This window comes from Malaya genurostris, chromosome 3 (assembly GCF_030247185.1).
Source record: "Malaya genurostris strain Urasoe2022 chromosome 3, Malgen_1.1, whole genome shotgun sequence".
In the NCBI taxonomy this organism is placed as follows: Eukaryota; Metazoa; Arthropoda; class Insecta; order Diptera; family Culicidae; genus Malaya; species Malaya genurostris.
Window position 1 is genome coordinate 191319086 of NC_080572.1, and position 13707 is coordinate 191332792.

Sequence of the window (13707 nt, forward strand, 5' to 3'; positions counted from 1 at the left end):
CGTATACAAATCAATACATTACAGGTAATTCTGTATGAATGGCAACTCTGTTGATAAATGAAAAAAATAAACACAGTCTAGATGACAGATAGGATGTTTTTGATATGGTAACGTGACGCCATCATGACACATGTGAGTACTGTCCCAAATAAAGGAATATTCGAAATGACCGTTAAAATGATTGAAGAATCTAATATGAGTGTCCTGTCTGTTAGTCTGTGCTCATAATTCCGTTCAACCGGGAAGTGACGTTACATTTTCTCTAGGCATTTTTTATATCTTGTCGTGGAAATATACAAATCCGAAAAAAACATATCGTAAGCTTAAAATGTGTATTGTTTTATGAAATCCGAAAATCTATTCAAATTCAGAATTTAACCAAAAGTAAACAAACGCAAACAATTACCGAACCATTTGTTAGATCCATTTGGTTTACAGTTCACGGTAGTTGTTTGACAATTCAGCAATAATCGAACGATCGGTATTCAATTCAATTACCGAACGTTCAGCTGTTGAAAATTCTGCGAAATTTTCTAAGTGTGTACAAACTTCTTTATTCAGTACCCTTTACCGCACTTCCCCGCAAATTATCGATCAGAATATCATCACTACGATAAGGAAATTAAGATGTTACTCGAATTGAAATTCTCGAATGTTTGTTTACCATACTCTGAGCGCTCTGATTGACCACCAAATACCCCAGATGGTGATTACGATAGCACTTTTCGAAGCGCCCTATCCTTGCTACCGGGCTGCAGTTCTTATACAAGCCTTTTAGTACAATTATAGCAAGGGTTTGATCCCCCGATAACTGATGACAAGAGTTTGTTTTGTTTATCTCGGACGCGGTGCTGAAGATTTCAAGAAATGGTCGAAAAGTGTATTTATTATGTATTAAATTTCTGATATTTCACTCAGAATGGTCCGTGTCAAAAATAGGTTCGTAATATAAACGATTTATTCAATAATTTGATTTGTTTTAATGCAAATTCCAGTACCAAACATGCCATTAAATATACCATGTTCTATCACCAATCCGTAATCATCGGTTATTTTTTCGAAAGGTCGTATACGCAAGTAATAATTTCTCTTTCAAAAGTTACTTTTTTGAGTGTTTAGTGATACAGAACTGACACTGAAGAAGGTTCCAAATAATACATCGAAATACTGGTATATGTGGCGAAGTAGTAAATTGTAAAATATAGTGGAATTAAATAGAATTGTTTTTTATCTCTTTGAAACGAGTTTCTCTGTATTTCTTTTCTCCTCCGATTGTTTCGATGATGCCATAGAGATTGTCATTGACGAGATTTACCGTAAAGGATTTCAGCTTTCTTAAAGACTAAGCAAAATTGTTTTTCGTAACATTTTGGTTGGAATGTAAAAATGTTTTTAATCTTTACACACAGAGTGGAGAGTAAACGTTGGATCGAATTAGGGTACATGGATTTCGCCCAGTAATTTTGTTCTTAGGAAAATTTGACATTCGGCCGGGTTTATGGGTTAATAAACGCGATTTCTAGTCGAAAGAGTCTTAACACATTTGACATAAAAATAGAACAAAAACATGAATTCGAAAATTTGCATAAAAAAGCATAACTTTGAAAACTCATAAAACAGTCTCATAAAAAAGGCTTCAGTATATTCGGGACTATTCTACGAGTTGTTATAGTTCCTATTTGTTTAATTTTTGTTCCGACTCCGATCATGGAGATTTTATTTAAGTACCCAGTACTAATCGATAATCAAAGATATCATCAAAAAAAAGTTGAGTTTTGCTATTTGTTTAGAAAGCCCGAATGAAAGGCGACATTTGAAAAACTCAAAAGTAGGTAAAAAATCAACCGTTGTGTATTATTTTATCTCCAAGGAGATGAAAGATGAATAAAGCTCAGATACGATCACAACTGCTGTCGAATCTATACATTTAGTATTAGTTTCATTAGAACCGATGCATTCAGTATTAGTTTCAATTTCAATATGTATTTTCTTTATCCAATTTTAGGTATATCTTGGTCCAGTTTCTTTGCAACAACCGATCGGATACCGAAGCTTTATCGCTCACCTCAAATCATCTGGCAAATTTCCTCAGGCAGAAGATTGAAAAATACTATGGGGAGTTTGGCATTGCTAGTTCCGTTCGACTACATGTAATATATTTCAATGAGAAAACACGGCTATGCATCATTCAAACTCGTCACGGCCCACACCGCTTTGTTACTAGTATTTTACCATTGTTGACTGTGGTTAGTAATAATTATTTTGTTACGACGACTTAATACTATTTTGTATCTATTTTGTAGGCTGACACGGAATCTGTTCGATACCGAACACTGTATGTGGGAGCTACTCTTCAGCAATGTCAAAAATTTATTGCTCGATACCAACAGGAATATGTTAATAAAAGGATTGGTAGCTGTCACGGTCAAGCGCAAAAAGATCGTTTTGTTCAGGAGGTTACCAAAATGAAAGAAATTTAGACATTCAAATTTATAGTTAGGAAATATATGTCAAAATGTACAAAAGTTGGATTTTTTCAAGTAATAAATTTCTGATTATCAGTATATCACCGTATAATTCCGGGTTAAGGGTTCAATGCATAGGGCGTTGGTCTTACAAGACAGTGGTCGTATGTTCAAGTTCCAATCTGGAAGGATTCTTAGGGCCAACAGAATTTTAGTACTTGTCATGTAATGATTCTGTACGTAAAGAATAGACTGCGTAGTCTGTTGAAACTGGATGGTAAAATTCCACAAAAGGAATGAAATACCCAGACTTTGCTTTTCTTTGTATATCACCGTGCCAGTTTTGAGAAATTTCTGTAGTTCTACATGAAAGATATTTGTTGCGAAGAACTTTTTTTAGCTAAAACGCCTGACATTTATTCAATAACAATCGTCATCACAATCCTTACTGATGAATTTCAATCGAGCGGAAGCTCCACCCGCTCCGCTAGTGCTATTCAGGTAGTCAGCAATGTTTGAAGACAATGAGTAGAGTAATTCATCCTGTCCTCCAGGAGCAACCTGAAATAATAAAATATTGGATTCATAATTACAAAATTTGAAGCTTTGAGCACTGTATTGTATAATTTGCCGTTCGCAAAATTGTCTCATGTACACAAAATATCCCATTGGACATGAGACAATTATGCGTGGAACGGTAGTTTAGCTGTTACGCGATAAATAAATTCACACGCTAATTTGTGTGAGCATTTGTAATGTAGTTGTTGTTGAGATATCATTTCAGATTTGTAAGTTGGTTCTCTGTGCCACATCGCTGACCATCCTTTCAGAGCAAATAAAATAATGATTAATGTGGTAATTATATAAAAGAATTGGTGATCAACATTTCAAAACTCGTTTACTCTAAATCAAGGAAATGCACTTAGTTTAGTCTGAATATCGACTTCACTGTCTTTTTACGCATAATTTCTTATTTACCTGGGACGAACTTGAGGGCACGGAGAATCTTCGATCAGTAAAAAAAAAATTTTTTTATAATGCTGCATAAGGTTGAAGACAGCAAAATGGAATACAATATAATTTTGTTTTAATTCGCGGTTGATGAATTCAACGATGTTTTTTGTTGCATTCGCAAATTTTGCAAAAAAAATTCCCTGTGGAATATATCAGTTGTGGGGTACTTAAGTAAACGGCATCCTTAACCAGCGAGAAAATTCACGTGGAACTTGTTCTGTACTTTAAGTTCTCAAAAGTTCCGCGTGTACTTTTAAGCAACAACGGTTTGTATGACCAGCAACTATCATAAACTACAAATTGATACAGTTATGAGTCAAATTTAGAAGAATTTTTCCGTGTTTAGCTTGTCGCTTCAAATGACGAGTTGCAATTTCCTACTCACTTCAACCAGTAATTCCGGAACTGAAAGTCGGATCCGAATACAATTCTACATCAATTTTGGTACTTTAATAGGTTTCATATGAATCTACTTGAAATTTGTGAATTGAAGTTGGAGTGAGTTCCAGATTTTTTTACGCTACATGGCACAGAATCGTAATTCTCGGTAGATTTGCCAAAGGACCGTATGAGAAAGTGACAGTTTCTCTTTTTTTTACTTTCTCTTTCGATTATTGTGAGTTTTCGTAGATTTTACAATTCTATTTGGAAGTCGCTAGCGCTGGTAAATCATGTGGTTGGATATTTGGAAGTATTTTGTTATAAAGTTATAGTGATAGGTTTGAGGTACTATGGCATTTTCTACTCACATGCGTACTCAGTCGACATTCTTCGGGATTCTGCACCAGCACGAAGTTACACTCCCTGTAGGGTTGATCAGTGTCCCACAGGTACAGTTCACTTTCGCCTCTGTACCGTAGTACCACGTTTTTACCTCCATCCGTACCAAGCAGTACGCTATGTCTCTGTTTGCTCCCGAGCTCCACTATGGCATTTGATCCACGACCCGTCCGAAGATGTTCGGACTTAATCGCGTATACCTTCTGACCGCAAAGATACGAAAAAACTATGGTGTTTTGATTCTTGGGTCTTCGCAGAAGTAAAAGGTAAAGTACATCCGTTTCTATGCAGCCAACTGCTACGGCACGTGGCAATACAACTCGATAGCTCCTGTCATTTTGTATGTCTAACACTATGATCGCTCCCTCAGCATCCGCTATGTACACATAGGGGGAACCACTCAAAGAATAGTCCACAACAATATGTTGTAGTCTGGATGATGGCTTCACTATTTCACTCAAGTCGAAGGTCTTAACAGTTCTGTCGCTATCTAAAGAGAATGCTACTACCTTCGGTGAACAACGTTTGATTGGCTGTTGTAGATAATTTGTGATTCCAGTATCCAGTGTCCAGATGTTGTGCTATTGACAAAGCAAAAATTGTATTAGTCGCCACGTAGCTGTGCACCAAATGTTTTGGTATTACTCGGATATCGATATACGCATCCACCACAGACTGGAATGAATTGCAGTTGCCTTCTTCCTGGTAATCCCAACATGGATATGGTTTGATATGTGCGTAGCAACTTGGCCGTTGAAGATCAATCACTCCAAGAGTGATCGGAATACCTGTTCGTAGACGCGGTAGAACACATAACGCACGGTCACGCTTGTGATCAATTTGGAAGCGCAACGGAATGATATTACTCGGATTGTATCGTTCTGTGCTAATGAAAATGTTCTTCGTTGATTCACATGGAAAATCTATTGAGTTTCCATTAATTCTATAGATCTTGTCGGAAAAATCTGTAGATTTGTTATTCGCTGAACAAACTACAGACACAAGACACCAATATAAAATCCACATCAACATATTAGTTCCGCTTCAGAATTACCACACTGATCCATTCAACACAAAACCTAAGTTTACTAACAGACTATGTCGCGACTGGTCAACCGCTTTCTGCAGAATCCCATTTTATAACATGGACTTGGGCTTCGCTACTATTGTTTTCACGTTCACCTGAGCTTGTTTACCTAAACATATCTTTGTACATATCTTAGCAATATGCTTCTTTGAAATAAGTTCCCGTTTACCAGTAGCGATTGAGCAACACGTGACATTGACCATGGTAGAGAAACGTTTTCAGGGTATGGTTGTTTGTGTTTTAACAGTTTTTTAAACATAACAGTAACAAAATGCGGAAATGTGCTTGATTAGTATGAGTTTTTGGATGACTGTAGAAAAAGATTGTGATCAAATATATTACGAACTAAGCGAAAAAACCAAACCAAATTTTTATATTCAAATGTTTATATATTTAAATTGGACATATCTATGCATTAGTCACCCAAGAAATCATTCACGCTAAAAATAAATTTGAAAGTCAGACACTCTGAAAAAATGGAGCTCATTTAAAACTACTAAAAACAAATCAGTTAGTTGGTTTTTAGGTAAGCTTTATGTCTAAAGACTGTCCCAGAAAGTATGGACGCACTTTGATTTCGCTGTAAATAATTAAGTGTTAGATATTCAAATTTTATTCGATGTACTGATAATATTAGACTACAACAACAGAATATTATTCTCAACATTTGATACTTAGCCATTGTAGACTAGCTGGCGAACGTTCCTTGTTAAATTCCGTACAGACTTCTTGGCGATAAGTTTTGACACTTTTTTCCAATCTTTTTCGAACTGTTGAATGGTTTCGGCTGCCGAGACATGTTTCCTAAGATGTGCCTTCGTTAATGCCCAAAATTCCTCAATTGGTCGAAGTTGTGGGCAATTTGGTGGATTCATGTCTTTTGGGACGAAAGCGACATTTTTGGTAGTATACCATTCTACCGTTGATTTCGAGAGGTGGCAAGAAGCAATATCTGGCCAGAAGACAACAGGATCCTTGTGGCTTCGAATCATGGGTAGAATTCGTTTTTGTAAACATTCCTTGATGTCAGTCACGTACCCAGAGGCCCGGGCCCCTCCCGAAATCAAAAACTGATGTATAATTATTTAGAAGATCTCAGTCAATAATGTAATACAATAACAGTTTCAGTGGAAAAGTTTAAAGTGTCTGTTAAAAACATCCGTAAAAGACACACCGAGAATTAGCTGTATAGGCAATCTTCAGTAACATTATTTTTTTATCTTTGGGCCCCTCCCGAAACGAAATCCTGGGTACGGGCCTGCTTGATGTATATTTCGCTGTTCATTGAAGCAGTGGTGATGAAGGGTTTCGAAATCTTACCGCAGCTACAAATTGCTTTCTTACCAAATTTATCGACTTCAATCGATGTCTCGGACTAGTTTAACACTTGCCCTTCTCGCACCGTATAATATTGTGCTCCCGGCAAGGATTTGTAATCGAGTTTCACGTAGGTTTCGTCGTCCATGATAATGCAGTTCAAATTTCCAGCAAGAATCGTATTGTACAGCTTTCGAACCCTCGGCCTGATCGATGCTTCTTGTTTCGGACTACGTTTTGGTTGTTTCTGCTTCTAATAGGTTCGAAGATTCAAACGTTCTTTAGCAAGAATAACATTTGAGTTCGAAGGGCCCACTTTTTTGGGCACATCCCGAACTGAAACCTCCTTCTTTTGCTCGAACGCCATCAGTATACGTTTATCCAACTGAGGGTTAGCAGGACCTTTTTTTCGACCCGTTTTCGGTTTATTCTCAAAGGTGTTATCCTCACCGAACTTCCTGATTGCAATTCGCACGGCTTTTTCACTCCTTCTATTTTTGCTATCTTTCTCAGTGACAGTCCGCGTTCTGTGCGCCATTTGTACACAATTTTTCGACGTTGTTCTGCTGAAAGTCCACGCATTTCGAAACAAACTAATGAAAACGAATAAACAACTGCACAAGTGGTTAGAGAAGAGTATAAACAACAGAACGCAGCCATAAAAATTGACTGATTCTAAACCATTGCGAAATGGCAGCGGTTTTTGGTTGCGTCCATAATTTCTGGGACAGTCTTTATTTCAAACTAGAATATGACAGTTTTTGTTAAACTAGCACCTTTAACGGCATTAATGATATCTGTCGGTGACGAACGAAAAATGTTATTTTTTGCTGATTTTATATTATCAAATTATATATTTTAGTATATCAATCAAAGTTGAGGTCATATTATTTGTAAATTCGGTGTTGTTTCAATCCGGTCTTAATTATAGAAAAATAAATTGCTAATGCATCAGGAAAGGTCCCAAAAGCAAACGACAGTTTCGTTTTGTTTACTTTATCTACTTCAACTGACACTGAAGAAATTATTGGAAAATTCATGGGGACGGGTATAGCGTGATGGGATACTCGATGCCTTTCACGCAGCCCGCCTGGGTTCGATTCCCAACCCCGCACATAGGGTCAGAAAGATTTTCTGGTCCGAAGAGGTGAATGACCTAAGATGTTAAAGCCTCTATAATTGAAACAAAAAAAAAAAATATTGGAAAATTCAGCAATATGCCGAAACAATTAAAAAGGGGAACTAAACAAAGACAGTTCCTTGCACTTAGAAGCTTTACTAACCGAAGTAATATTTTTAATATTGATAAATACTAGTAGCTGGCATCAATGCTACGTCATAAATCTAGTATTAAAACTTTAAACTGCACGAAAGCATACTAAAAACCATTACAAACGCATATTCCTGTCAAATGGACCAAACCTTATGAAGGGTTTATTAAGCCAAGTGAAGAATCAGTATAAACCAGTGTTAAATCCTTTTCGGAATGGTTCAAAATTCATGAAAATTTTGAAACCAGCTTTAAGATCAATATTAAATTTATTCGGATGGAATGAATTCCGCAATGAATAAACTGTCATTTTGATAATATTTTCTATTAATATGTGCGTGTCATGTCGGCTTTGAATGCAATCAGAAAGAATATATTAGATTTTAATTACAAATTTGAGGCTTTTTATCAAACTAAAACATTATCGTGAAAGTATGGCTGAAAATTAGAATTATAACTAATCACATTGAAATAAATGCAGTTTTTGCGAAAGTCTCCATTATTTATGAATATTATTTTTCGTGATTCATCATCATTTTTGTATAAATCTATTTCGTGGTGTCAAAACTTGTGCATACGTTCTGAAAATGAATCATATTTCCTTGTATTTGCATTTTGAAGTTTATTTGATGTCCATCAATGCTACGACATAGAAGATCAAAATGACCGCCATGAAAGTTTTCTCAATGCAAATTACGCTTCAGCTAAGAAGGTAATAAATCAAATAGCCCACAACCAATATATCATCAATGTGCTTTAGAACCATCGAATTTGCTCTGAGTGAAACTGTCATCCAATGAACACATACACTCACAAAACTAGATTTATGAAAGAATTGAACTGACAGTAATATTTTAAAAAGAATGTTTGAAAGCAATACTAACCGCTTGGTATTTTGGCTACCTGGGCCAGCGTTGCCAGGTCTTTTTTTCCAAAAATCTGTATTCGGTCCAAAAATCTATCTGTACCATATCGGTATCAGAATCTCGTCAACATAACTTTACGGAAATGTCACCAAAGCTCATTTTGGTGAGCAAAAAAAAGGTCTCGTAGCATTCTCCTGTCTATCCATGCTATCAACGAAAATCGGTATTTATCTGTACGATCCGTGAATTATCGGTATTTTGGGAGTAGGGTAACAGAGGTATTTTGGCCCACCTAACAAACTTTATCAATTTCATCGGATTTTATCGATGTTAAGTAACCCATGTTGCATCAATTTGAAGCTAATCACATTAAATTGCCTATTGCGGAAGGGGGTTTCAAAGATATTATAACATTTGGGGGATATTTTTACAAAGTGGACCAAAATAAAATCAATCTTAAAGTGGGCCAAAATACCTCTGTTACCCTACATATCTGTATTGCGGTATAAAGGTCAAATATCTGTATAAATACCGATAAATCGGTATACCTGGCAACGTTGACCTGGGCAGCCATGGCGACCAGACGGCTACCAAAGTTGTGTCAGTGACGGCTGTCAAACCCAATTTTGCAAAACATAGTCGCCTGTATCTTATGTCGTTTTGGCTTGATACCAAACCTAACCCAGTTTTCGCCCTAACTGCTGTCAAACCGTTTATTTGAAGCTAGTTTCAAGCCTAGTTTTAACGTTGTTGAACTGACAATCGAGTCAGTTTCGAAGCTGGTTTTTATGTCAGGTTTGCTCAAACTCCCGTTGCTAAGTGTGAAATCAACATAGTTTCGTCAAAGTGTTTGTTTGATGAAACTATCCTGGGGCAGTTTCAGTTTTCTCAAGCAAAAACGACATTAGTTAGCCGAGCGTTTTCATCTTTTTACCATCACTGAAAACGTCAAAGATTTCGATGTGAAAAAGTCCTGGTGGATACCGTTGTATCGTTTGAGTTGTATGTCTGGCAGCGGTAAGGCAGTCGGTAACCAGAATGTCTGCCTGCCATATTTTTCCCGCTGGCAGCGTTTAGTCAACCATTTGGCAGCCATGCCCATGCGGGTAAGATTGTATGCATGGTTTTATCCTAGTACAAGTTGTTTTATTTTTAGTCCAGTTGTTAGTCTGGGTAAAGGGTTTTATAGAAGCTTTAAAAACTACACAGTTCGAAAATTCTTGTGATTTTACATCTTATCAGATGCACATAAATGGAGCGTCATATTTCTCACAAATTTATATTCAAGAACATGTAAAATTGTGTGATTTGAAAATTACATGGCTTCAAAACGAATGGAATAAAAATCAAAAGATCAACAGCAACAACGCGACTTGAATCGAAAAACATTAGATCACGAAGCACACCAGTTAGTCGACTGAGCCACAGAAGCACATATCTGCTTGGCTGGTAAATCGGGCATATAAACCTTGCTAACCGAGCGCAAATTACACTCGGAACCAGTAAATCTCTGTACGAATGGAATATTGCGTGATTTGAGAAGTTAAGTAGTTATGAATTGTATCGTTTGTAGAATTATGTCACCTGTAAAATTCGTAATTTTTTTCTGTGTATGATATAACTTATCAAAAGAGACACTTATTATAGCTAGAAAAATATGCATTAGTTTCCGTGAAAAATTGCGATGAAGTTACCAACTCACTATCCAAAATTTCAGAAACAGAAGCTAAACCGTACACTTCTTGGAACTTGAAAAAAAGCATCGATTACTACTAGGTTTTTACCCAATTTATCTATACTCTTCAACATTCAGCTATACCAATCCCAATTTCTGACTTAGAAAAACATGCATTAGTTTTTGTACTAAATCACGATGATGAAGTGACCAACCCAAAATCCAATATTAAGGAACTGCGGGGCTAAACCAAACTCACTAAAAGGCTAAACCGGAATATAAAGGTTCACACAAAATTGAAGAACGAATACAGAGCTGCCTCAATCGATTTTCATAAACTTAGGTTTCAATGAATCCCATAGGTTGCTATTGAATTTTATCTGGTTCTGACTTCCGTTTCCAGAGCTACTAGGTGAAGTGTGCTTAAAATTGCAAGCCGCCATTTAGATTGACGATGAAAAAAATTCTAAATTTGTTTATAACTGTTTACAAATTGGAAAGTTTATTCCTAATTAAACTTTCTAGTTTTTGTTCAAGGTCCAAATATATTTTTTCAAGCGATATTTATAAAAAATGAGTAATATTAGAGTTCGTTTAAATGCATGCTGTACTGAAATCATTATCAAAAGTGCTGAGATTAATATATTGCTGCATTGCTTTCCAAAACTGGAATATACTTTGTCTGATTTCGTCTGAAATTGCGTGATAATGATCTTAAACTTTGCGTAAATATTTAGAATGTAAATGGCATTCACTTCACTCTGTAAACATGGAGAACGCACGTGTTCCGGAACGATCTGGATTTGTTTAATCATAAGTGGTCGCCCGTGAGAATTTGTGAAAACATAACTCCAACTAAAGACATGCAGACCGAGAACATTTGTTAGCAATATAAAAACTGTCAATTATCAAAGCATCATGGATGCTTCGACATTGAGAAAACAAACATTATCATGCAGAAGCCGTTACATGCAGCTTATATATACTCTACCTAATCACATGTTCGTTGTAGTTTCTTATAAATTATTCAAGTGACAAGATTCATATTTTATTCACAGCTGGTATCTAGAAGTGAGTACCGAAAATCCACATTTCATGCCAGTAGTATAAATATTATTGTTTCGATAGCGATGCCGGCTAAGATCTTGCTATTATTTCTCGCGCTAACGGCGATTAAGATCAACACTGCAATAGCATACTCGAACAACTCAAACGCTATTTACACCTGGGAAGGTGGTCGCATAGAGTGGCCATGTCCAACGACGAAACGACTGATAAAGGCTGCTGCAAAGTACACCCCTAGAGATATAATCGCAACTCGATGTCAAAGAGTAGAAGGCAAAACAGTTTGTGCATTTCCGCGTTATAAGAACATCATACCAATCACTTTGAGTCAAATCTATGCTACTAAGAAGGGTTGTGATGTAAAATTCGAGCCTTTTCCATGTTGGACTGAACAAGAGGAGGGGAACTGCGATGCTCTGCAGTCAGTTATTGATATTTTCAGTGTCGGTGAATTCGTTTGGGTTCTGGATAGCGGTATTATACAAACACTCAGAACACCTATTCAACGGTGCTCGCCGAAGATTGTAGTCTATCAAGGTAAAACTGGTACGAAGCTAAAAACAATCAGTCTAGAACGATTCGTAACTGAGAAGTCAAGACTGCAGTATCTGCAGGTTGAATGTTTGAAAGGAGGTCACTGCTATGTCTACATTAGCGATCCTGGAAACAATGTTATTATTGTGTATGACGTATACGGAGGACGCGGTTACAGAATTATTCTTCCAAAAGCTGTACATCACGGTTGCCGGATCAGAGACGTGCTCTACATCTTCCTGATACACCAAAAGGAAGGAACCCAGTTGTACTTCAGTTATCTTTGTGGGCAACGACTCTTCGCCATTCGGACAGAACATCTACGAAAAGGTCAAGGAGGCAGTATCATAGGTAAGATAATCACTGAAGCCCAAAATTTTAGATTCTAAAGACGTCTTCAATTTGTAGATATCGGTGAAAAACCAAACGTTCCTATTTTCGTTGGAACTGATGCCGGCAGTGGTGTATTTTTCCGAGAAGAAGGTGACAGCGATGTGTATTACTGGAATACGAACCAATGCTACAAAAAAAGTAATTTCAAAATGGTTCACAAGAGTGTTGGGGGTCTGTATGCTACCCATGTGTTCCCAGATTTTAAAATAAATCGACTGCTTATCCTGGAAAACGATTTTCCAAGTTATGTTAAGGACTTTGCGGGTTGTGGTACATTGCACCAGATTTCAATATTAGATGGAACGTACACGTGTGAGTAGAATGAAATGTATAGTACAAAAAATAATAAATTATTTAAAAGCTGTATCGCTATATTTATTAATATAGCTTTCGTAATATTTATTTATTAATATAATTGATTCGTAAGACTTACGAAAATATATGATTGAATTATCATAGAGGTAAACTATATATAGATACAAAGTGGAGTAAACCACCCTTACCACCAAAATGCGCTACAATCTCCTAAAAGATGATTGTACCTTATAGCCCTATCATATTTAGACTGAAGTGTCCAATTTCAATTCAATACAGCCATTTGTTTTGCTTTAGCAGTTTTTTTGTAACTTCATGTTGAGTATGAAAAGTAGAAAACCATAGCCATCCTGAACAATTTCGGTGAATTCCTCATCCACCTTATTCGCTAGATTTGGCTGCCATGAACTATAAACTGTGCACCAAACTCAAAAGATGGCTTATCCATAAAAAAATAAACTCGCGAGAGGATATCATTTACGCCAGGGAGGAGTACATTCATTTCGGAAAATAACTTTTCAGGCAGCACAAAGTATATATATGTAGATAAATAGATAGATAGATATTTTTGTTGAGATACCGAAACTAGTTCCAAAAATGTTTGGTTGTAGAATATATTCCTAGGAACAAATCTTATTCGGTGAGTGTTTAAAGCTAATTGAGATGCGCTGAAACGAATAGTACTAGTGGTTTTTATGATAAAATAACTTTTGTTTGTGTTATGACCTCGAAAAATTGCCACTTTTTTGGATGTATCTTTGTATATTTCTGTGAGTTTTCATTCATTAAATTTCCCAATCTGTTTTTCCATTTAGTGATAAATCAATTATAATGGATGTATTATGATGAATGATGAAACTTACTTCAAATGGAAATTGGACAACTTCCGGTTCAAAAATTGTATCTCGCCACAATTAAGGAAGGTT

The 13707-nt window shown here is 36.3% G+C and overlaps 3 protein-coding genes across 3 annotated transcripts; 2 read left to right on the forward strand and 1 right to left on the reverse strand.

The window, feature by feature from the left end:
- The first annotated feature begins 818 nt into the window (after window positions 1-818).
- On the forward strand, window positions 819-2548 carry LOC131437054 (uncharacterized). Its single transcript, XM_058606103.1, has 3 exons — window positions 819-939; window positions 2006-2246; window positions 2304-2548. Exons 1-3 carry the CDS (start codon window positions 920-922, stop codon window positions 2478-2480), a joined length of 438 nt encoding a protein of 145 aa, XP_058462086.1. The 5' UTR covers window positions 819-919; the 3' UTR covers window positions 2481-2548.
- A 337-nt stretch (window positions 2549-2885) lies between these two features.
- On the reverse strand, window positions 2886-5285 carry LOC131439505 (major royal jelly protein 3-like). Its single transcript, XM_058610607.1, has 3 exons — window positions 4905-5285; window positions 4229-4840; window positions 2886-3026 (listed from the first exon to the last, which is right to left on the reverse strand). Exons 1-3 carry the CDS (start codon window positions 5283-5285, stop codon window positions 2886-2888), a joined length of 1134 nt encoding a protein of 377 aa, XP_058466590.1.
- Window positions 5286-11604: 6319 nt separating this feature from the next.
- LOC131434153 (uncharacterized) lies at window positions 11605-12786 on the forward strand. Its single transcript, XM_058600801.1, has 2 exons — window positions 11605-12424; window positions 12482-12786. Exons 1-2 carry the CDS (start codon window positions 11605-11607, stop codon window positions 12784-12786), a joined length of 1125 nt encoding a protein of 374 aa, XP_058456784.1.
- Window positions 12787-13707: the final 921 nt, after the last annotated feature.

What these genes read in the sequence shown, in the direction of transcription:
- LOC131437054 (XM_058606103.1), top strand. Translation starts at nt 920, where the DNA reads ATGGTCCGTGTCAAAAATAG. An exon ending in ATGGTCCGTGTCAAAAATAG is followed by an intron (nt 940 to 2,005) that starts GTTCGTAATATA and finishes ATCCAATTTTAG; the next exon opens with GTATATCTTGGTCCAGTTTC. An exon ending in TTTTACCATTGTTGACTGTG is followed by an intron (nt 2,247 to 2,303) that starts GTTAGTAATAAT and finishes TCTATTTTGTAG; the next exon opens with GCTGACACGGAATCTGTTCG.
- LOC131439505 (XM_058610607.1), bottom strand. Translation starts at nt 5,285, where the DNA reads ATGTGGATTTTATATTGGTGTCTTGTGTCTGTAGTTTGTTCAGCGAAT. An exon ending in ATGCGTATATCGATATCCGA is followed by an intron (nt 4,841 to 4,904) that starts GTAATACCAAAA and finishes CTTTGTCAATAG; the next exon opens with CACAACATCTGGACACTGGA. An exon ending in AATGTCGACTGAGTACGCAT is followed by an intron (nt 3,027 to 4,228) that starts GTGAGTAGAAAA and finishes TTATTATTTCAG; the next exon opens with GTTGCTCCTGGAGGACAGGA.
- LOC131434153 (XM_058600801.1), top strand. Translation starts at nt 11,605, where the DNA reads ATGCCGGCTAAGATCTTGCTATTATTTCTCGCGCTAACGGCGATTAAG. An exon ending in TCAAGGAGGCAGTATCATAG is followed by an intron (nt 12,425 to 12,481) that starts GTAAGATAATCA and finishes TTCAATTTGTAG; the next exon opens with ATATCGGTGAAAAACCAAAC.